At 44.5% G+C, this 25,415-nt stretch overlaps 1 protein-coding gene across 2 annotated transcripts in view; it reads right to left on the bottom strand.

The window, feature by feature from the left end:
- The window catches only part of PPP2R5C (protein phosphatase 2 regulatory subunit B'gamma), a 176,206-nt gene that overhangs the window by 110,864 nt on the left and 39,927 nt on the right, over positions 1-25,415 (bottom strand). For both annotated transcript variants that reach the window (XM_030884970.2, XM_045287614.1), the window contains exon 2: positions 22,253-22,415. In XM_030884970.2, coding sequence (XP_030740830.1) covers positions 22,253-22,337 — 85 coding nt within the window. In that variant the 5' untranslated portion in view covers positions 22,338-22,415. The remainder of the gene's footprint in view (positions 1-22,252; positions 22,416-25,415) is intronic.

Raw genomic sequence — 25,415 nt, 5'->3', positions numbered from 1 at the left:
AGAAAATGTTTTGAGAAACGATGTACAAATGCGCTTTACACAATTGATGTGTGTATGGATTGGGATAACAGTTGTATGAGCCCCTAATAAAATGTTAAAAAAAAAAAAAGAATTAGTCAGCTTCATAAGTGATCACATTTGATCAACCATTTTCAGTGAAATAGGTGTAACTTGATATTTCCATTTGTCTATAGATTCCACTCCTGATCTTTCATACAGACCAGGTGAGCTCTGTTTCAGACCGATCTCTGACAGATGGAAAACCTATGAAGCAACTTATAACGTTTTCTAGCTTAAAAAAATCCTACTTACTCGTTTAAAGAAATGACAAAACAAGTACTTCACTATTTATGTGAAGTTTGCAAACTTGAGTTTCCTACAAGCAGAGGCCAGCCCTGTGACAAAGCTGTCATTATGTATGGGTGCTATAAAAGTCTGCAAAAGAAAAATTTAGACTATAATGAATGTAGGATGTAGTGTAGACTACTGTCCAGAAGCAATCGATTTTCTCTCCATTTACACATTTTTTCATGCTACACATATTTTGCCATTTCCACTCATCAATGGGCACTTCTTAAAACACACTTAGACCATGATCAAGTATTAAAAAGTCTCACTAATATACAAGGGGGTACAAAAAAAAACCCCAAACTGGAATTGCGCTGGGTGGGGTGGAGCTTTGGTAGTACACATTTCCCACCCCACTAACCCCTCCAAAGGCGAGCACTGAGCAACTCGTTCTGAGTTAGTGCACCCAGTGGCGTTGCCTGGGAAGGTTCATTCGGGTCACAATGAATTTTTCTGTGAGAGCAGTTCCATGCGCTCGTTTTTTTTTTTGTGATGGCCAATTTAAGAGAACAGCGTGCATGCAGCTGTGAAATTCTGTTTCCTGCTTGGGAAAAATGCCACAGAAACTGTTGTGATGTTGAACAAAAATTACAAGGATTGAGCTATGGGAAAAACTGTAGTGTATGAATGGTTTTCTCATTTCAAAAAAATGTGAACTGTTGACTGATGACAAACCTCGTTCTGGACATCCGTCAACTTCCTGAATGGGCAAAAATGTCAACAAAATTCGTGCACGTGTGCTCAAAGACCATTGAAGAGATGGGGAATTTATCTGGACTATCTTGGAGCTTGGTTCAGCAAATCTTAGAGAAAGATTTGGGAATGCAAAGGGTTGCTGAAAGCAAATAAAAGCACAGAGCGGAAACATGCCTTTGAAAGAACAGCTCGGAAGCAATCCAGACTTTTCCCCTCGGCCATTACTTGTGAGAGGACATGGTGCTAGTCTTACAACCCAAACCAAACAGCAATCAAGTCAGTGGAAGACATCTTTGTCACCTCACCCAAAAAAAGGCTCATCAAGGGAAAGAAATCAAAGATCAAGATGATGCTCATTTGTTTTTGATGTGAGAGGGGATAGTGCATTTGGACTTCATTCCACCAGGTCAGACTGTTAATCAAACTTTCTATTTAAAGGTTCTGAAAAGATAGCCTAACAGTATGTACCACAAAAGGCCTGATCTGTGGCAGACAAGGGACTGGTTTGCCACCACAATGCACCTGCTCATGCAGCCATTTCAGTGCACCAGTTTTGGGCAAAAAACAACATGCCTCTCTTGCCCCATGCACCTTACTCACCTGACCTCTCTCTGTGTGACTTCTTTTTGTTCCCTCGCTTGAAGAGGAACATGAAAGGACAGCGATTTGACTATGTAGAAGAGGTGAAGAAAAAAATGAGGGAGGTGCTGTCAGCCATCCAAACAAATGAGTTTGAGAAATGTTTCTGAGAATGGAGTTGCAGACTTGAAAATGTATTAAGTGTAATGAAGAATACTTTGAAGGTGATAAAGCTGTTTTGTAAAAAAAAAAGAAATAGAGAACTTTGAAAAAAATTCCATTTTGGGGGGTGTAGGAAGCACACACCATAGCAATGAGTATAATCATGGAATCATACATAAAGATTCTCGATTCTCGACATTTTAGAAAAGACGGCTGAAGACCAGATATAAAAGAGAGGCTGCAAACTTCACTAACAAAATGCTAATACTACAGTCTGCATGGGTGTTGGTTATGTGGGATGCTATATGGCAGCATTTTCATTGGACAAATTGAGTGCTTCCAAGATTCAGAAATGAGTTGAAAGATTCCACCAGTCACCAACAGGGTATTACATAATTTAAGAGAAATGCTGAAACCACAACAAAATAAACACTGCCCAAAGCTAGTGGACAAGCAGTTCTCCACTGTGGAAGCCCTAGAAAGAAACAGATGATGGATGTGCTGAGGAAGTGCCAATCACTGAGTGCCAGAGATGAATTTCATGGAACCACCAGGGACACACGTGACTCGTGCATAAAAAGAAGGGTGAAGGTGTTTAAAATTCTTGCAAATAATTTTTCCTCCTGAAGCCCGAGGAGAATGCACAAAGGCATCTAGAAGCCAGGCAAGCTTATCCTGGTGACTTCCACGCAGCTGTTGCCAGGGAAGTGCAAGAGCTCCACTCTTTCAAATAACGGAGTTTACGGACTCAGGAAAGACATTTTACTAACACAGGCATGTGATTCCATCATATAAGAAAACACAGCGCATATTCCCCCAATTGTGGAATTATTTCTTGCATATTCCTAACTTTAACAAGCATACACCGTACCAAAGAATGGTCATTTCCATCTGTAAAGAGACCCCCCAAATCCTCAGCATACAATTACTCAAGAGATACCAGTCTCATTATCCTTATTATGTAAGGAAGTAGATTTTGTTTAGCGGCTGGACGGTGATGAAATCATTGACGAATTTGTAAAAGAAAGAAATGTCTTAAATTAACAACATGCTAGAAATGAAAGATTTATCTAAAGATATAGTAATTTATTATAGGATTTGCTTTCTAATCATTAAATTCTCTTCTATGAAATCTTTTCATTTGCTCATTTATAAGCTTAGTGTTTATTACAAAACACACATCAATACTGAAATATGAGCCATTTAAAGCAAAAGTGGTGAAAGTGAGTTTTCTGTTGTGGGAGAGCAGCAGAATTTCATCTTTATCAGTGAAACAACTGAGTTCACTGACTCAGTTTCTTTGCTGTAGAGTATGTGAAATGTCATTGGTGCAGACAATGTGGTATGCAGTAAAAGTATTACTAAATGGCATCCACTATACGTGTTAGAATCTTGTTCATCTCATTCCTTTGAAGCATATGCCACTTTTGTGTTTATTCACTAAGATCGTGGTTGCATTTAAAAAGATGTGACATCAGACAGTCAAGACACAGACCTATGTTTTGTTTAGATCTACCACACACCCGCCAACCCATTCAAATGTAAGTAAGCAGAGGAGCGGGCATCACCCATGATTAGTGCCTGAGCCATTCACAGGCCTCAATCCTGTCCTAATCACACAACGACGTTCACAGCAGCCCTATCCACACAGTGCAAGGTCCGAACCACCCCAGTCCATCAAGATGACCGGAGAACCAGGATGTGGCACACAATGGGAGCTTATTTAGCCATAAAGAGAAATGAAGTCCGGATACATGCTAGAATACAGATGAACTCTGAAAAACAGTATGCTGAAGCAAGTGTAAAAGGGAAAATATTGTACGATCTCACTTCTCACTCACCGCCATGGAGTCAATGCCGACCCATAGCGACCCTCTAGTACAGGGTAGAACTGTCCTTGTGAGCTTTAGGACAGGGTAGACCTACATGCCCCCGTGAGTTTCTGAGACTGTAACTCTTTACGGGAGTAGAAAGCCTCTTCTCTTTCCAGAGGAGCGGCTGGAGGTTTCAAACAGTGGACCCTGTGGTTTCGAACTGTGATCAGCACGTCATCAGAGTTCCAATCTCACTTATGCTCAGATAAAAATATCTGGAATTGGCAAAGTTTTATACGTGTGGTCACCAGGGGCAGGAGGGAGGGATAAAGGAGTATCCCTGCTTAGGAAGCAGTGTATTTCTGCTTATGGTGGTTGGAAATGTGGCGATAATCATTGGCCATGGTTGCACAATATGATTGTATCTGATGTACCTGACATCACCAAACTGTACATGTGACAAACCGATACACTGACAATTAAGTCACATCTCTTTGCTGTTGGTGGCTGTCGACGAGTTGATGTTGGCCTGTGGCGACTGGAGTGTGTCCACTGTGTGCACTCCAGAGGTTTCCAAGGCTGAGCCTTTCAGAAGTTGACCACGCCGCCTGCCTTCGGGAGCACCTTAGGGTGGATCTGAACTGCCCCTCTTCCCACTAGTACTTGGACCTGGAACTGTGTGGACAGACCACCCACAGAGCCCACAGATGTCGTCGTCACAATGAAAAAGAAGGTAGCTTCACTTGAGACACCAAGCCAGATATTGCGCACCCCCTACAATAAGGGCGCTTTCTCCAGACATGTACAGCATCCTTTCTCATGTTCACCTGTCCAAATAAAGGTTTCCACTGGCAGGGAAGCTCTGGAAATAGTGAGGCATTTGAAAGGACACCTGATTTAACAAGTCAGGGCTGTGGTTTCAGGTGTTCCTGGGCTGGTGGTGCCCCCAGGCGGCTGGAAGAAGCAAAAGCACTGTTGAACGAAAGTACTACTTTTATTCTAGGTCTCAAACTAAAGTTCATGAAACACATGGTACTCCATTGTATGTATGTACAATTTTTTTATCCATTCGCCTGTTGATAGAAATTTGGATTGTTTCCAACTCCTTGCGATTGTGAACCGTGCCACGATGAACACTGGAGCACAGATGTCTGGCCGTGGTTTGTTTCTTGTCTCTTCTGGGTATATGCCCACTAGGGGGATTGCTGGGTCGTATGGTAGCTCAATCGCCATCTGTTTCAGATATCGCCAAATTGATTTCCATAATAGCTGTACAAACCTACAGATCCACCAGCAGTGAACGAGAGTCCCTATCTCCATACAGCCCCTCCAACACTGTTGCTTTCTGATTTTTTTAATTGGGCTATCTTTGAGGGTGTTAGGTGGTATCTCACAGTTGTTTTAATTTGCATTTCTCTTATGGCTAATGATCAGGAATGTTTTCTCATATGCTTATTGACCATTCGGATTTCTTCCCCTGTGAAACTTCTGTTCAGGTCCTTTGCCCACCTTGTTAGTGGGCAGTTAGTTTTTTTATTATTGTAAGCTTGCAAAGTATTGCAGAATTTAGTAATAAGGCCTTTGTCTGATGTTTCATTGCAAAAGATGTTTTCCCAGTCTGTGGGCTCTTATTACTCTCTTGGTGAATTCTTTCGAGGTACACAGGTGACTTATCTTCAGTATATCCCACTTGTCAATTTGTGACTCCTCTGTATTTGTATCCTTCCCTATTTCCAATAGCCTACGTATTCCCTGTGCCAAGGTTCTCAGGTTTGTCCCAATTCCCTCATTAATGGCCCAAATAGTCTGGGGTTTTACCTCAAGGTCTGTGATCCACCTTAAGTTTACTCTTGTGCATGGAATGAGATAAGGGTCTTGCTTCATTTTTCTGCAGGTAGATATCCATTTTTTCCAGCATCACTTATTGAAGAGGGCATCTGCTTCCCATTTGACATTTTTGGGGTCCTTATAAAAAATCAGTTGTCTGTATGCTGATGATTTTATTCCTGGGTTTTCAGCTCTTTTCCATTGGTCTGAGTATCTGTCATTATACCAATACCATGTGGTTTTGACCACTGTGGCTGTATACTATGTGCTAAAGTCAGGTAGAGCAAGCCCTCCCACTTTGTCCTTCTTCTTGAGGAGTTCTCTGCTAATTCTAGGCTTCTTCCCCATTCATATGAAGTCAGTAATCAGGTTTTCCCAGTCTTTGAAGAAGGATGATGGTATTCATATCAGGATAGCATTAAACTTATATAGTGCCTTGGGCAGAACTGACATCTTTACTATATTCAGTCTTCCAATCCACGAGCATGGGATATTCTTTCACTTGTTGAGGTAACTCTTGGTTTCCTGTAATAGTGTTCTGTAGTTTTCCTCGTACACATCTTTTTTTTTAGTCAGGATTATCCCTAGATATTTACGCATGAAGCACATTGCTGCATGGTAGGAACTGGAGGAAATCATGTTAAGTGAAGTACGGCAAGCACAAAAGGACAAGTAAGTACAATATGAGTCCACTGAGGTAAGCTTAAAAACAAAACAAAAAACAAAACAAAACACAGCACTGGGGAAAAGCTACTATACTGTATACATCAGATCCCTGGATGAGATCCAGCACCTATGGCAGGGGCCAAATCCAATCCAGGGATACAAATGGCAGCCAACTAAATAAGATGGGGTAAGAAAGAGAGAAAAGAGAAAAAAAAAGACATGGGTGGGTGGGGGAATCAGGGCACTAACCCACCCAAGGGGAGAGTATAGTTTACATCTCCATCTCCACAGGAGAGGGAGAGAGAGACCAGGCTTCAACCCGATGTGCCAAGAGGTGAATACAACATATCGGCATGTACCAGGTAACCCATATGAGAGGTCTGCGGGCCGGCCCCATCCAACTATGTGGACACCTCTCCCCCGCACCCCTCTCTCACCTCAGAAGGATGTACTTCAGAGGACAGCACTGGGCTACAGTTTAGGGAGAGGGGCGCATTGGATTAGAGCACATGGGATAAATGGAGAGGGATAGAGAGGGAAGAGAGGACATCTTGGCCCACCAAGCCCCGAGGACAATGTTCCTGCTCGGAGCGGACAATGTACGGGGAGGACTGTAGGGCTGACCCCACCACAGGACATGGCATCCCTCACTGAACCATGGCGCTTCGGAAACAACACTGGAGACACAGTGTGGGAATAGTGCACGGAATAGTGCCCCATCATGCTGGGGCGAGGCACTGAGGGCATGCAGCAGAGCAGCAGGGGGAGCAGAGTGATGGAACCCCCGGGTATACCAAAAATAGACTTTGGATACAGTGTGGCACCCCACCAGACTCAACTGGAAAACACTCATAAAGGCCAACAAACAGACCTTGAACTATTTATAGACTTTTCCATTTTTGTCAGTGGCTTCCTTTTTGTTATTGTTTTGTTGGTTTTGACTTCCCTTGTTGCTTATTTGGCTTTGCCTGGTTTTTGCACTTATTAATGTATCTGCTTGTCTATCTAGATAAGATTGTCAGGATAAAAAATTTGCAAATGAAAAGAATGGGACCAATGGTTCCAGGGGGATACGGGAGAAGGGGAGGTGGGAGAAAGGATGGGGGTGGGAAACCAAACCAGGGAAAAGGGAACAACAAGTGAACTAAAATCAATGGAAAGAAGGTCGTGGGATGCCTAGTAGGGCTTAATCAAGGGCAATGTAGCAGCAAGGAATTACTAAAGCTGAATGAAGGCTGAATATGATGGTGGGAAAAGAGGAAAGTAAAAGGAAATAGAGGAAAGAACCAGGAGGCAACGAGAATTTATAGAGGTCTAAATACAGGCATGTACATATATGTAATGAGAGGGGAATAGAACTATGTACTTATATCTATATGTTAAGAATTAAGGTTGCAGATGGACATTGGGCCTTGACTCAGGTACTCCCTCAGTGCAAGAACATTTTGTTCTAACAATCTGGTATTCTGTGATGCTCAACTTCCTGACACAATCTCTGAAGACAAAATGTGTGAATAAGCAAATGTGGTAAAGAAAGCTGATGGTGCCTGGCTATCAAAAGATACAGTGCCTGGGGTCTTAAAGGCTTGAAGATAAACAAGCAGCCATCTAGCTGATAAGCAAAAAAATCCCACAAGAAAGAAGCACACCAGCCTGTGTGACCATGAGGTGTCGATGGGATCAGGTATCAGGCATCTAAGACCCAGAACAAAATCATACCCAAGGTGAATGGGGGTGGGGTGGGGCATGGAATGGAGACCCAATGCCCATCTGTAGACAATTGGACATCCTCTCACAGAGGGGTCACAGGGAAGAGCCTGTCAGGGTACAGTATGGTACCGATGAAACACACAACTTTCCTCTAGTTCTCTGGTGCTTCCTTCACCCCACTATCATGACCTCAATTCTACCTTGCAAACTGGATTAGACCCGAACATGCACACTGCTACAGATTAGAGCCCCCAACACAGGGAATCCAGGATAGATAAACCCCTCAAGGCCAATAATGAGAGTAGAGATACCAGGAGGATTAGGGGAGGGTTGGGGGAGAAAGTGGGAATGGATCACAAGGATAAACCTATAGATAAACCTCCTAGAGGGGCACGTAACGGAAAAGTGGGTGAGGGGTGACAGAGAATGATGTAAGATGTGGAAATAACAATCAATAACTTATCAAGGGTTCGTGAGGGAGGGTGGGTGGGGAAGGGAGAGGGAAGAAATGGGGAGCTGATATCAGGGGCTCATATGGGAAGAGAATGCTTTGAAAATGATGATGGTGGCATATGTGCAAATGTGCTTGACACACTGGATGAATGTATGGATTGTGATAAGAGATGAAAGAGATGTTATTTAAATACAATAACAGTATTTTTTTAAGTTCAGGGAAATGTGCAATGAAAAGATAATGGAATTTTCCCATAAATCTTTACAGGCCTTCCTGTGTCTGAATCACAATGACCAACATAGAATTAAAAAAGCAAAACAAAACACCCAAGAACATAAGCTTGGGGAACCCCCGGGGCAGTTCCGTCCTGTCCTGTAGGCTCGCAGTGATTCAGTCAGAACTGACTCGATGACAGCAAGTTTTGGTGTGAGTTTTCATTTTTTTAAAAAATAAGACACGGATGTCACATCTTGGTAGCATCTCACAGATTACAGGCAGCTCTGCGTGTTGTGTGTAAGGGAAAGACACACTTGATTGTACGCAAAGAGAATAGGAAAATATTTAGGAAAGAGGCTTCAGATTAAAATTAGAACCAGACATGAAAAAAAACCCAAACAAAAACAAACCCTAAAGTCAAAGCTCCATACAGGTATGCATGGCTTAGGCGTCCCCGATCCTTTCTGTGAACTATGATGCTACGTGATTTGGGCGGAGTGTGAGTACCGTATTACAGGGAGCTTCCAAACACTTCTGGAACAATTCCACCGCCTTCCTCACAAACAGTCAAAGAAGCTTGTAAGAGGGTTACATTGACATATGCATATCAAATGCATACGGATATGTACTATATATAGGAGGAGACTGCAAACGATTTGTGAAAAAAATCCCACTTTGAGTTTCATGTCTCCACAAACTTATCGGAAGACCCTCGTGTGCATATATAAGGAGCCCTGGTGGTGTAATGAGTTTTGGTTACAAGATCAGCAGTTCATTTCTACCAGTTGCTCCACAGGAGAAAGATGAAGCTTTCTGCGCCCGTAAAAACGGACAGCCTCAGACTCCCACAGGGGCAGTCCTACTCTGTACTGCAGGTCCACCAAGAGTCGAAAATGACACGGTGGCAATCGGTGCCTTGTGTATAAATAGTAATATGTTTCACTGTATTTGATCCACCTATATCACGGTAACTCCCACACCAGCTTCGCTGGTGCTCTGCTAGCACAGGAAACCCTGGGGTTTGCAAACTTGCACCTGCAATTGGGTGCTTGTGTGCACAAGATGCTGCTGAGTAGACCCCCACCTGCGCCTGGTTAGAATCAGAAACCAGAGGGACAGAGCAGAGGAGCCGCAACCCAGCATCTCCCTGCAGATAGGCTGTGACCCTCAGGATGGCTAAGCAGGTCAGCACCCAGTGGCACCCAAACAGCTGCTGAGGCTTACAATCTACAACCTGTGCCGAGGCTCATGGCCTGCACCTCAGCCCGCAGGCTGCAGCCGAGCCAGGGAAGCTGCAGGAGGCATGCCGAGGCTCCACAATTCAACACTAGCCACCTTCCAGTCTCCTTGATATACATGTGGCCAGACATGGCCCGAGGGCTGTTACACAGCATAGCCACACCTGTCTGTGGGTTGCACACATTCTAGACAAAGCTGGATACGCTACACAAGGACAGAAACTTTGAAAAGAAGTGTTTAGAAACACTGGCAGCAATTTTACCAGGGACACTTGAGGAGTCAATTGACTCTAATAAAAATACATGAACTTCTATCCTGGATTCCCTGTGTTTCAAGTTGCCATCTGTACCAATGTACATCCTCTGGTCTAGCCCGATTTGCAAGGCAGAATTGGGATCATGATATTGGGGCGGGAGGAAGCATTAAAGAACTAGAGGAAAGTTATATGCTTCATCATTGCTACCCTGCACCCTGATTAGCTCGTCTCCTCCCCCAACCCCCTCAGCAGGGGGGTGTTCAGTTGCCAACCGATGGACTCTGAGTCTCCACTCTGCACTCACCCACCTTTACAATGACATGATTTCTTGTTCCTTGATGCCTGACACCTGATCCCTTCGACAGCTCGTGGTCACACATACTGGTGTGCTTCTTCCATGTGAGAGGGGCGAGGCCTGGAGGGTGAAGGGAATGTGGGGTAGAAGGGGGGAACCAATTACAAGAATCTAAGTATAGCCTCTTCCCTGGGGGATGGACAGCAGAGAAGAGGGTGGAGGGAGACGTCGGACAGTGTAACTTATGACAAAACTATAATAATTTATGAATTATGAAGGGTTCAGGAGGGAGGGGGGAGGGATGGGGAACATGAGCAAATGATATTGAGGGCTAAAGTAGAGGGCAAATGTTTTGAGATTGATGAGGGCAACAGGTGTACATATGTGCTTGACTCAATGGATGTGTGTATGGACTGTGATAAGAATTGTACGAGCCCTCAATAAAATAATTTTAAAAAAAAGAATAATGAGGGTAACAAATGTACCAATGTGCTTTATACAATTGATGTATGTATGGATTGTGATGAGTTGTATGAGTCCCCAATAAAAAGACTTCAAAAAAATACTTGAACTTACATTTTGCATTTCACTTTTATAGATGTCTATTGCATCTCATGAAAGTGGTTCACGATGAATCAAACACTAAAAAACTAAACAAAACAAATGGTCCTTCACCACAGAGTTTGAGACTCTGCCATACAAGAAAGCATGGTAAGTCACAAAAAGGTTGGAAAATACTGCAAGGATGAAAGAAAGACGAGAGAAATGAAAGTTAGACAATACATGCTTTGGTTGGTCTTTTCTTCAAAGAGACTGAACTAGTGATAACGGAAAGATAATAGCTGAGGATGTTTTGCAACTGATGAAATCCCATGATCCACAGCCTCAAACTACTAAATCAATGCCAAGGAGGGTAAATGAAAAAGAAGCCCACACTTGGATATTGTCTTAGTTACCTTGCGCTGCTCTAACAGAAGTACCACAAGTGGACAGCTAAAGTGAATGTACTTACTCTCTTACAGTTTAGGGGCACCAACTCCACATGGGGAGGTTCTCTGCTGGCTCTAGGGGAAGGGCCTTGTCTTCTTTCAATGTATATGGGCCTGGAATTCCCTAGAGCTATCCAGTGTCTTCACCCATCTTCCAATGGTCTAGGAGGTTCTCTGTGCAGAGACCCCAGTTCCAAACTTGAGTTCCACTCCCAGCTCACTTTCTGTTGGCCTCTCTGCTTTATCTCATTGAGCTGAAAGGCAGTGACACCAGAAATAACCAAGCTAATCCAGTGACTTAAGACTCATCCTTTCTTTAACATAGCAAACATGACCTAATCGTCACTAACAAGGCCTCATCCTGCCTCAGGAACATAAGCGACAACTCACTGCCAAATGGGACCATAACCACGGGCAGAGAGGCTAAGATTTACCACACATGACAAAACGGACATAATCAGACCACACAATGGTGGGCAATCGCACAACACTAGGAATCACTGCCTAGCCCAATTGTTACAAATTTGGGGAGTGGAGGAGACACAATTCAATCCATGACATTCTTCCTTTTGGCTCTCGTCTGTGCCACTTGTAAAACACATGTCTGTGCCACTTGTAAAACACACTCACTCTATGATTTCATCCCCCAAATCTTAAATTGAATCTAAGGCCAAAATCTCATCTTCTGGAAAAGTCCTCTTCATCAGTGAATCTGTGAAATTTAGAGCGTAAGGTATGGGCTTCCAAGGTCCGATGCTAAGACAGGTGAATGGTTCTATTACAGATGGGGAAAAGGGGGACGAGGCACTGAGCCGCTCCTTGAAGCACAGCAGAATTAGACCATCTGGACAAGAGCTCTCTCCTCTAGACCTTGGATATGGCCGACACTCTGAATTCTGAGTGGAGGCCCTTTGGACCAGGGCTGCATCACCATCCAGGCCCACTGGGATGGAAACTACTCTTGGCTTCAGGAAGCCCCATTCTCCCAGTCCATCTGAGAAGCAAGTCCAGTCCCGCAACCCCAGCAGACCCTGCTCTTCTGCCCCGTAGGCCTGGCAGCATCCCGGTACCCGTCCTTCGTCTTGGGCAGCTACCTCAGCACATCTTCTTGGTATTCACGAAGGGGAGCCCTGCAGTGTGGAACGGAGTGCGTGAAGATCTGACTCTTTGAAGCCTAGGAGGTCGTGGCTCCACCTTGTGAGGTCTAGGAGACCCAGGCAGCAAGCTCTGAACCTGGTCAGTCCTGCTTTCTGTCCCCTTACAACCATTCAGATGTCCAAGTATCTCCTTCTCTCTCCTTGGAGGACAACAAATGTAGCTCCTTTGGTGTCCTGCCTGTAAAATTCCAAGAGGAAGACAATATTCTTATCTTTCATTTGCTCTCTGTCTCATTCAGTCTAAGCTGAAGGGCTGTCTGCTGTGGTAGTTGGTTAGAGCTATCAGTTACAGTTACAATTACAATTACAAGCTTTTAAACAAAAAATTGTGTAGCTAGATCCTTAGAGAAAATTTTAGGAGCTTTAGAAATTAAGGGACTTAGAAAATTAGTTTATAAAACAGATTTTTCCAAACCTTTAAGATTTATTTTCATTTTACATAGTTTAAAGTTCAACTCTTTCCTCTTGGATGTTACTACCAACAGTGAGAAACCACACGGCTCCTTAAGGATGATGCTTAAAAATCCAATCAGCCAGATACCAAGCTCACTACTCCGTTAGACTGGGTTCTCTAGAGAAGTGAAACTGGAGATATATAGCGTGTATGTGTGTGTGTGTGTGTGTGTGTGTGTGTGTGTGTGTGTGTGTGTTTACATCGAGAAAGTAGTTCATACCGTTGCAGAAGTGGCTCAGTTCAGTCTGGTTCAAGTCTGTGTGTCAGATGTTAACCTGCAGCAGCTTTTCCTGACTCTCACAGCTGCTAGGGCTGGGCAAACAAGAACCAGGAAGATGAAGCAGGAAGATCACTGCTGGTGGATGCAGAGGCAAATTGGCAGGACAGATGTAAGGCTCCCAGGGTTGGCAGGCAATGTGATAGGCCACTGGCTTAAGATCTCAAGACCAAAGAACCGGAGGTGGATGCAACAGATGCAGGATCCACGTCGGCAAAGAAAGAGCAGGGCAAGTTCTCCACAGTGGTGTCTATTCATAGAGCTAAAGGCCACACCCCTTAAGAGACATCATTGGCTGTGACCTGAGTAAGGGATTGTACCCCACGCTAATTTTTCCCACAGCTGCTTGCTATGCTACACAGGGAAGATCCTATCCTGGAGTTGTTTACATTATATTAGGTCACATTATGGGGGAGAACTTAATGCCAAACTCCTGAGGATCTTGGCTCAGCCAAGTTGACACACACCTATCAAAATCACTTATAAGCGCTACCTTCCACTAAACACTTGACCATAATTCAGGCAAATTTTTCTTTTTTAAAAAAAATCATTTTATTAGGGGCTCATACAACTCTTATCACAATCCATACACACATCAATTGTGTAAAGCGCATTTGTACTTCATTCTCAAAACATTTCCTCTCCACTTAAACCCCGGCATTAGGTCCTCATTTTTCCCCTCCCTCCCCGCTCCCCCCTCCCGCATGAGCCCTTGATAGTTTATAAATTGGTATTTTGTCATATCTTTCCCTGTCTGACGTCTCCCTTCACCCACTTTTCGGTTGTCCGTCCCCCAGGGAGGAGGTCACATACAGTTCCTTGTAATCAGTTCCCTCTTTCCTACCCACTCTCCCTTTACCCTCCCTGTTTCGCCACTCACACCACTGGTCCTGTAGGGCTCATCCGTCCTGGATTCCCTGTATTTTCAGTTCCTATCTGTACCAGTGTACATCCTCTGGTCTAGCCAGACCTGCAAGGTTGAATTCAAGTCATGGTAGTGGAAGCAGGGAGGAAACATTTAGGAACTAGAGGAAAGTTGTATTTCTCATCATTGTTACATCGCACCCTGACTGGCTCATCTCCTCCCCGAGACCCCTCTACAAGGGATCTCCAGTGGCCTACTAATGGGCTTTGGATCTCCACTCCGCACTCCCCCCATCATTCACTATGGTAAGATTTTTTGTTCTGATGATGCCTTATACCTGATCCCTTCGATACCTCGTGGTTGCATAGGCTGGTGTGTTTCTTCCATGTGGGCTTTGTTGCTTCTGAGCTTGATGGCCGCTTGATTACCTGGGATGTTTTCTTAAGGTACAATTGTTCTTTTATATAAAGTTCTTTCTTAAACACATATGGTTGTCTCTCTGGATTTGTTTCTCTAGTCCACCCGGACTAACATACTGTTTGTTGTTGAAGACAATAGCGTTGGTCGCAAAGGCTCTGCTGAGCCCGTATCAGAGTCACTTTTTGATGTCCATAATTACACCAACAGTCTCTTCAAGGGTTCCAGGCTTTCACTATTAGGCAGCTTGTACTCTTTACTTGAAACTCTTCCAGATTCTACCCATTACTCAATTCCAAAACTGCTTCTGCAATTTAGGTATGTGTTAAAGCAGCACCCCACTCTTGGTCCAGATTGTGTCTTAGCCTGCGTTGTCTAGAGAAGCAAAGCCAGTGACTCATATATAGAGGGGCTTCAAAAAGTTTATGGAAGAATTCCACTACCTTTTAACTCATCATATACACATACATACAAATATACATGTGTCTGTGTGCACATAGGAAGTATACATGCACATACACATGTACCACATATATACACATATACACATTATATGTGTGCATATATATGTATATACAAAATATATGGAGAGAAAGAGAGATTTATTTCAAAGAAGTGGGTCATGCAGATGTAGAAGCTGACAAGTCCCAATCCTTGGGTCAGGTATCAGACTTGAGGCTCTCCTGACTAACATAGCCACAGGGGCTGATGAATTCAAGATCAGTAGATCAGCTGGCAGGCTGCTGGCTCATGGGTTAAAGAGACTGACAAATCCCAAGACTGGCAGGTGAGACAGCAGGTAGCTGGCTCACAAGCTGTAGGGCTGATGAATCTCAAGAGGTAGAGGTCAGATGATGCAGAACCAGATGCAGGATCCAAAGAAAGTGTGTGAAATTTGTCAGACTGTGTACACACACACACATACACACACACACACACACACACACACACACACACACACTCACTCTTAGCAGTGGAATTACTGAAATTTATCTGAAAAGTGACTAGAAACACAAATGTACACACTAACTGTGAAGAATGACATCGTCTTCCCAACACCGACAGAAGCCAAAAGACAATAAAATGATTCTCTTCATCATAACAAAATTGCTCCCCCAATTTGATATCAGTGGAACTTACTGCTGCTGTCAGGTGCCATCCGTCAGTTCTAACTGACAGCAACCCTGAGTGCAATCGAACGAAGCACCACCTGGTCTTGCGCCAGCCTCACTAGGGCGCCTCTGTTTGAGCCCGTGGTTGCACTCACCTGCTCAAGCCATCTTGTACAGGCTCTTCTTTTCAGCTGCCCCTCTACTTTACCTGGCATGATGGCCTTCTCTGGAGATTGGTCTTTCCTGACAACATGCCCAAAGCACAAGAGATGAAGTCTCACCATCTTTGCCTCTAAGGAGCATTCTGGCTGTACTACTTCCAAGACAGGTTTCTTTGTTGTTCTGGCAGTCCATGGTATTTTCAATATTCTTTGCCAGCACCATAGTTCAAATGCAGCAACTCTTTAGTCTCCCTTAGTTAATGTCCAACTTTTACATGCATAGGTGGTAACTGAATTATGTTTCAAGAATGAGGACAAAATGAATACAAATATTTTAAAAATAAACAACAAATGGAGAATCTGTCACCAGTAGACCTCAACATAAAGGAAATAACAACAACAAAAAAACTTTCACAACCTGACTAATAAAAATGGCAAACACAAAAAATATTGACATTGTCAATAATTCGATTTTATCTGTATCCATAAGCCATGCTCACGAAAGCAGCAATCAAGAAATCAAAAGGCTATTGCACTGGGCAAATCTGCTATAAAAAGTCTCTGTAAAGTAGTTAAAGCAAAAATACTACCACTTTGAGGATTAAAATGCACTTGACCCAAGCCACAGTATTTTTCTTTTCAAGCCATACTTTTAATTACTTCATATGCATGCAGAAGCTGGACAATGAGTGAGAAAGACTGAAGAAGAACGGACACATTTGAATTGTGGTGTTGGCGACGACTACTGAATATTCATTGTATGTACGGCCAGAAGAAGAAACAACTCTCTCGGAACAAATACAGCCAAGTGGATGCTTCTTAGAAGCATTCTGATAGTGAGAATTCATCTCACCTGCTCAAGACATGTTGTCAGGAGACCCAGTCCCTGGAAAAGGACATCATGTTTGGTAAAGTAGAGGGGCAGTGATAATGAGGAAGGCCCTCAACGATAGGGATTGACAATTGTTGCAACAATGGGCATAGCAACAGTTGTGAGGATGGCACAGGCTGGGCAGTGCTTTGTTCTGTTGTACATAGGGTCTCTATGAGCTGTAACTCATTCCAGGGTACCTAACAATAACAGCAACAAAATGCCTGTGGTTACAGTCCCATTGGAGAGTGGGTTGTATTTGTTACAAAACGATTAATTTATCATGCATCCTGAATCGACCTCTTTTGATCTATAAAAGAGATTAAACAAGAGAAAGAAGCAGGGATGGGAGACAAGAGATGCCAAGCACAAGGCAGGGAATTAGTTAATATGGACCTTCTTGCTATATAGCCTTTGTAAATGCTACCAAATGACTGGGTAGAACTATTCAAATGAGGATTGGATAGCTTGCTAATAGGATTAAAAAATGTGCATGGTGCCTTTATGGTGGTGGGACCATGCAAATAAAGCGTATTGATCTCCAACAAGAGGATTAGTCAATTTTGTCATCTCTATAAGCTTAAAATGAGCCATCCCAGAGACAGAAAGAGACAGGAATGAATGCAGGATCGCTAATGCTGAGAACCTTCTAGACCAAGAGAACTGGACATGGCCAGAGACAGGGAGAAGCAATGGTAGAGAAATGGTGGCAGCAGAGGCAATAAAAACAGAAGACCAGAAGGAGACAGCATGGTTGGCTTCCTGGTCCATGGTGCAAAAAAGCTGACTGCTTTTGGATTCAGCGAGGAGGCTTTCTGGTGAAGTGGGGTGTCTCCAGGTACCTATTGGTGCAGTTAAAGAGCTTTTTAATAGTCACCTGTGCAGGACAGAGCCCGAAGGGTTGTGAGGCAGAGAGATCAAGGGCCAAGGAGAGGTCAATGGTCAAGGGCAAGCTGAGAAGATACGCATATAGCTGAAAAGTTGTCCTAACTGAAGAACTGTATCCTAAGGCATTTCTGATCCTGAATTGTAAGCTGCTGCTTCCCTAGTCGACCCCATACTCAAAAGTTCTGTGGCCATTGGAAGAAGGATGGCTGGTGTCAGAACTGGTATAAAGGTTGGAGCGTGGTTGCATGTTTGACCTCTACAGCAAAGGAGTCAACCTTGTGCTGCTGATGCTGATAATGTTCTCTCTTCTGGTGAAGTTAGGTCTGATGCTGCTGTCATCCCATTTTTGACAGTTGGCATATATATATAAAACATACTCTTAAAAGTATTTCTATCAAAGTTATAATACTTTATAATTTATCAAGGGGTCACGAGGGTGGGGGAGGGAGGGTAAAAACAAGAGCTGATACCAATGGCTCAAGTAGAAAGAAAATATTTTGAAAATGATGATGGCAACATATGTACCAATGTGTTTGATACAACTGATGTATGATTTGTTACAAGATCTTTAAGAGCCCCCAATAAAATGACTTATATAAAGTATTTCTGTCTTTAAGAGTAAAAATTTAAGCAACAAAGTAGAAGAAATTTTGTAATTCAAAGGTCTTACATCTAAACTCTTTTATATATGATTTTTCAAAGAGGAAACAATCCAATAGAAAAATAAACATACCCAAAGATTTAAACTGGTATCTCAAGGGGAATACCTCCAAATAGCCAACAAGCATATGCAAAGACGTTCAATTTAACTTACTACCAATTAAGCAGAGATTAAAATCAGAATGAGATTCTATTCTATACCCACCAGAATGGCTTACATGAAAATGAAAAACAATTGGAAAAGTATTTGAACATACATATAAGGGGTTTCAAAAAGTTCACGGACCACCTAATCCATTTTTTAAAAGTTCATGGAAAATTTGAACGACAAGATCACGGAACTTTTCCACGAACCAATTGAAGTCTCCTCTTACCAACACCAAAGAGTTCACCTCAAGGATTACTTAAGAACAACGTCAAGGGATTAAGACCGGCCAGAGAGTCCACAGAAAAACAGCCAGCAGAGATTTTAAAGGCTGACTGATTTCATCATAGAAACGCAAATTAATGAGGCACCATAATGCGATTGTGTGCTACGGGCTTAAGACAGGAATAACTAATCAAAGGAAGAGAATTACTGTGGTGCGGTAGTTGCTCGATGAGCCACAAGATCAGCCGCTGCTCGGAGGGAGGAAGATCAGTTTGAGACCACCAGCTGCTCAGAGGGAGAGAGAGGAGGTTTTCTATCTCTGTAAAGAGTGACAGTCTCGGAAACGCGCAGGGGCAGTCTACCCTGTCCTACAGGGTCGCCGTAAGTCAGAATCCACTCGATGGCAGTTAGTTTGGTGGTTTGGGTTTGGCTGTCCAGTTGGTTCCAACTCATGGCAACCCCATGTGTCACACAGTGGGAATGTTTTTCCAAACTGTGGGAATGCTGTTCCATAGAAGCATCTTACAGAAGCAGCTCACTAAACATGTCTTCTGCAGAGCTACTGGGTGGGTTCAAACTGCCAACCCTTGAGCTAGCAGTCATCCTGAAGCCACTTCATGATCCAGACTTCTTTAGAAGAGAATAGGGAGACCATAAAAAAAGACCAAAAAGCTGATATCAAGGGCTCAAGTAGAAAGCAAATGTTTTGAGAATGACGATGGCAACAAACGTACAAATGTGCTTGACACAATGGATATATGTGTGAATTGTGACAAGAATTGATTGAGCCCCCAATAAAATGATTTTTAAAAAAAAGACCAAAACTTTTTAGAGTTTAGAGTTATAAACCAGAACAATGGTAGAGACACATCATATTCCTGGATGGGAAAGGATATCTTCAAAGGGCCTATCTTCCCAAGATTAACATATAACTTTAGTGTGCTTCTGCTATGGTGAGGGGCTACTATGTTGGCGCCAACTCACAGTAACCTGATTTCAAACAAATTGCAGTGCTGCCTGTTCCCGTTCCCACAATGGTGTGTGCCCATTGTTTCAGCCACTGCGTCAGACCATCTCCCAGGGGTCTCCCTTGTTTTCCCCTACCTGCTACTTTATCAAACATGCTACCCTTTCCTAGCAATATCTTCCCTGATGATTTATGCAAAGGCAGCCTCACTTCTAAGGAGCACTCTGGTTGTCCGTCCTCCAGGGCAGGTTTGTTTGTCTTTCTACAGGTGCGTGACAGATGCAATACTCTTTGCCAATACCACAATTCAGATGTGTGGGCCTTCAGTCTTCCCTTCTCACTGGTCAACTTCTTCATGCAAGTGAGGAGATGGAAAATGTCTGCCTCCATGGGCCAATATTAGTTGTTGATCCAAGAATAAAGTCTTCGACAACTTCAATTTCTTTGCCATTTATCATGATAAACTTTCAATCTAATCAACTCTTATTATTCCTGAACTGGACACAATAATTTTCACACATAAACAGACATACTCAACCTTTGGAACAATTAAGACAGAAGTATCTAACAAGACCAGTGGGAAATTGCAGAGAGGAGACAACTGACTGTGGTCTCTGGCTGATGCCAAAAAACACCAATACACGCCCCTCAAATTTTCTGGCTATGTGAAATTCCTCTTTTGGGGGAACGAGCAAAAGCTTAAGTGCCAATATAAGGCAACTGCATGTCATTTCTATGGGATGCCATGAGGAAGAGAGAGGCTTGGACGTCGAGAACAGTGGCCAGGTGTACAAACATTCACCTGGAGGAAGTGGTGCGGGCAGTGACCCCTTGATAGAAACACAGGACGATGGGGAAGGTTGTGGGCCTGGACGCTCACTGCTGTACCAGGAGCACAGAAGAGGCGAGGTCAACACCTTCCGGAGGGTTGTCAAGTGCTGACGACTGGGCACTCGAGCAGGATTTGGCAAGCAAAGGCTCAGTCATGTCAAGCCTTTTCTGTCCCGGATATCCTTGTTCCTCGGACTGTGGGGCTCCTGGGGTGACGGGAAGGGAAAGTCACGTGCCTGTGTTCAAAGACACCTTGACCAAGGCTGCCTTGCACTGTCAGGACAGGTTTGTTGCATGGGAACAGGGGTTTAGTTTTGCTGACCTAGAACAGGGCCTGGCTGTGCTCCATCAGTATTTGTTGAATGAATGCACAGCACCAGAAAAGCATGGCCTGCTAGGGAGGGGGAAGACCCATGAGAAACTGGCTTAGTATGCCTATTATCCATCACAAAGCCATGCCGAATAGAAGCCAAGCACATGCGCTGTAAAATGGTGAGAAGGAGAGCCTGGATTGTTAGCAAGCGAAGGGCAAGATTTCCATCCACCCACCAATCCATCATCCATTCATCCACCTGCCCTGTCACTCCCTCCCGCACATTTGTATAGCATTTCTGTTACAGACCCACCCGCGAGGAAGGCGCTGGGAACACAGCTACAAGGAAGACCAATGTCCTGCTCGCATGGGGCCATCTCGATGAAGACGAAATGTCAAAGACCCACTGCAGTGCATTTAGGAGGGGAACATGTCTGGGATTTCTTTACTGAGTGAACTAGTCTTGTGTTTTGGTAGGTAGGAAGGTATTTGGAGGGTCACACTTCTTTAGGGCCCTGTCCCTATTTTCCGATACGGTGTTCAGTGTCAGCACACCCAGGAGGTAACTTGGGTCAGGCCACCGCAATAAAGCGAATACCGCTATAAGGCCAGTCACACTGTGTTTTGGCTTCGCTGTTCCCCAGTGTGAGTAACAGCCATGGCCACACTGTATCATACACAGTAAGGGCACAGCTCATTATGAAAAAGCTGAAATACCGTGAGAATCACCAACGTGACACAGACAGGAAAATGGTTCCAATGCACTTGCAACAGCGCAGGGGCACCAGGAGTCTTCAATTTGTTAAAGAAACAAAAAAGGATAGTCTCTGTGAAGCTTTACAAAGTGAAGTGCATTAAGAGGAAGTCGGGCCCCATCTCAATATCAAAGTCTCCCAGAGAAGGCCTGGAGTGGGGAGAGCGGGGGTCCACCCACCCTTCTCTGGGAAGGGGTGGCTGTGCCCAAGAAAAGTGCCGAGCGTGTGTCCTGACGGATCTTAGAGATGGCATCGGCTATAGGCCTCCCCCAGGGACTGCCCGGAGAAAGTCCCAAAGGTGCTACAGGCCACAACCAAACTCAATGCTGTCGAGTCGATGGCCTTAAATACGTACGACTCGGCATGACTCCCCTGGGTTTCCGAGACTGTAACTATTTACTGGAGTAGCACGCCCAGTCTTTCTCCTGAGGAGCTCTTGGTGGTTCTGAACTGCTGGCCATGCGGATTGGAGCCCAACGTGCAACCATGACACCAGCCCTTATTTCTCCAACAGCAGGAAAGTGGACCAGTTCCACTGTGGATTTTATTCAACAAATCTGTCCGAACACCTTTCTAAATTGCAAGAGGTCTAAGAGGACACAGGAACAAGAATTATTACTATGTTTCAATTGACTAGCTTTAAATTAACATGAAATGGTTGTAAGGCTTTCGTGTGTGTGTGTGTGTGTGTGTGTGTTTTAATGTATTGTATTCAAAAGTCTTTAGTGGGCTAGGTATTTATCTTCGATAGCTCTGGAATTTAAATAATTGCTAAGTAACTAAATTAGAGCTCAAATAAGCACAACAGAGAGGAAAAGAAACAAAACGGATGGTAAACCATGAGGACATGACTCCGCACACCCCCAACAGCCGAAAGCCAACTTGTGAAAGCAGCGTCGTTACCTTTTAAAGGCGGTAGTCTCTGCAGTTCTCTATTATTGCTGGCGCTAAACCTTGTGGAATTCGGCCGCTTGTCTTTCTTCACCATCGGCTGAGGGGTTGGTACTTTTATTTTATTACTTGTTGCGGATGGAGCAGCAGCAAGGCTGTTTTTTCTGCTGGCAATCTGTTTCCAAAATAAAAACTATTAAAATGCAGGAAAACAAAACAAAAAGAGCAAAACACACACAAGTTCTACTCGGGTGGGATCAGGGCTGGCCTGGGCTGCTGGTAAACACTGTCTTTGATGGAGTCTGAGGCCCATACCCCCATCTCTAGAAGGGCTAGACTTTGAGAGATCCATCGGGCTACCGATTTTATTTTGAATCGTGGCATTCAGACCTTCAATTTCTAAATATTTAACACATAGGCAGAACCTGGTGCTCCGCCCCTACAAGATGGCGGTCCAGAAACCACCGTGAGGACGAGTTTTGCTGTGTGACGCAGGCAGGTGCCAGGAGTCCAAGCTGGCTCAATGGCGACTCTCAACAGGCTGATGTGACGGGCTCCACGAGGACTCCCAAGACATCCTCCTAGTCCTTGGGGATGGTGAGTGTGCCGCCACCTTCAGGGCACAGGGCACCACTGTGCAGCTGTGAATAGCTCAAGGAAACAGAGATGGGGAGATGACCCTCACTTTCACAAGGGTCCTTACAAGGGGGAGGGGGCAGGGGGCCGGACCCAAGAGGGCAACAAGACAATGGAAGCAGAGAGAGATTAAGAGGCTACACTGCTGGCTTTGAGATGGGAGATGGCTGGCCCAAAAGGCAGGTGGCCTCTAGAAGTCTGAAAGGGAAAGGGCAAGGGTTCTCCCCTGGAGCCTCCAGCGGGAGTGTGGCCCCGAGGACACGTGACTGTCACCCCCAGAAGCTCATTTTAGACTGCCAGTTCCTAGAATGCTAAGACTCATGTTTGTGTTGTTTTGAGCCCCTAGTTCTGTGGTTACTTGTGTGCCAGCCATGGAAAAGTTAACACCATTCATCCTTCAAAAATGACATGCTTTCCCTGTGAGCCATGTTTCCCTGAAAGTAAGACATCTCCCGAAAATAAGACCTACTTACAGTTTTGCCTCTCGCTGAAATACAAGGCATTCCCCCAAAATAAGACCTCCCCGAACATAAGGCCTCCCCGATAATAAGGCCTCCCGAAGCTACCCTAACTCTGGACTCTGGGTTGTAGCGGTGGGCGCTGCTGTAGCTCACTGTTGGCTGCAGCGCAGCCGGAGCAGACAGGAAGTGCAGGTAAATGTACCATAGATTGTTGTACATGGAAATAATGGTAGTAACAAGAAATTCTTGATACTGTAGAATTCACAGTTTGTCTGGTTGTGCTTGTTTGTGATGACAACTACTACCGTAGTGTATACAGGTAATAAATTTCCTTTCTTTGTTGTTCAACAATAAATGTGTACTGTATTCTTCTTCATGGAAAAATAAGATATCCCCTGAAAATAAGACCTAGCGCATCTTTGGGAACAAAAATTAATATAATACACTGTCTTATTTTCGGGGAAACAGAGTACGTATCGAGCCCTTCAAGACCAGTCAACATTGTATGACAGCACTTTCCCCTGGGCAGCAGGTCCCTCAATCAATGGAGCCAATGGAGCTGCATCACCCATGTGAAAGAACGAAGCTGAATCCCTACCTCAAACCATACACCAAATGAACAATGGCCCAGATGTGAAAGCCAAAAACCACGAAACTCCGAGGACAGAACATAGGGGTAATGTTTCAGGACCTACTTTTTGAAGGCGGAGTCTTAGATTGGACACCAAAGCATAAACAGTAAGAGACACAGTAGACAAACCGAACGCTACTGACAAGGTAAAGAGACAACTTGCAGACTGGAAGGAGTTTCTGGGAACCAGAGAGGGGTTGAGTAGTGGGCAGCTACCTGCAGGGTTGGTGATTCAAACCCATCAGCTGCACCCTTGGAGAGAGATGGGGCAGCCTGCCCCCGTACAGACTGACAGCTTTGGAAGCCCCGTGGAGCAGCTTTGCTCGGCCCTCCAGGGTTGCTGTGAATGAGGACCACTTTGACGGCAGTAGGTGTGGTTTGGGTACACCGAGAAACAAAGTGCTAGTACATGCCACCACATGGGTGGACCTGGAAAATGCCCCGAGTAAAACAGAACCACACACAAAAGTACAAACACTGTATGATCCAACTTATATGGAATGTCTAGGACAGGCAAGTGTTGAGAGGACAAGCTAGCTAGTAGGTGCTGGGGGAGACGGATGAAGGGTAACGGAGTTTCTGCTCCTGAGATTCAATGAGACGCATCGCCTTGGGGAAATCTGCTGCACAAGACCTCTTTAGAGTGTTGACAAGGAGGGAGGTTACTCTGAGGACAAAGGTGTGCTGGACTCAAGCCATGGTATTTTCAATCGATTACCTCCCACGCGTGTGAAAGTTGGACGCTGAATACGAAAAGCCGGAGAAGAATCGATGTATTTGAATACTGGTGCTGGCAAAGAATATTGAAAACACACTGGACTGCCAAAAGAGCAAACCACTCTGTCTTGGAAGAAGTACGGCCAGAGTGCCCCCTAGAGGCCAGGATAGGGAGACTTCGTCCCGTGTACTTTGAGCATGTGGTTAGGAGCCACCAGTCCTTGGAGAAGGGACATTATGAGCAGGAAATCATCAAGTGGAGGGGCAGCAAAAAAAAAGGAAGACCCCACGGAGATGGAACGACACCACGGCGGCAACAACGGGCTCAAGCATAGGAACAACTGTGGGGACCGCGCAGGACCAGGCAGTGCTTTGCTCCGCTGTGCACGGGGGCCCTGCGAGGCAGAACTGATTGATGGCACCTAGCCACAACACCTGAGTTTCTGTGAAGGACGGAGACAAAACGGAGAATGGACAGTTGTGTTAATCCGGTAGACGACAGAAACAAATCCATAGGAACTCATATATGTGTATAAGAGAGAGTTTTATATAAAGGGTAATTGTACATTAAGAAAGCATCCCATGCACATGGTAGACAACTGGGGAGGAGGTGGGGAAAGGGAACAAAAAAAAATGATGAAAATAAGGAAGAAATGGCTAGCGGGGGCACGGGGCGCTAACCCACCCAAGGGGAGGGTATTGTTTATATCTCCACAGGAAAAGAGGGACC

This window comes from Echinops telfairi, unplaced genomic scaffold (assembly GCF_000313985.2).
Source record: "Echinops telfairi isolate 266 unplaced genomic scaffold, ASM31398v2 ScPeMD7_18;HRSCAF=68, whole genome shotgun sequence".
Lineage (NCBI taxonomy): Eukaryota > Metazoa > Chordata > Mammalia > Afrosoricida > Tenrecidae > Echinops > Echinops telfairi.
The sequence above is the reverse complement of the archived record's forward strand: the minus strand, read 5'-3'. Positions and strand labels throughout refer to the sequence as shown.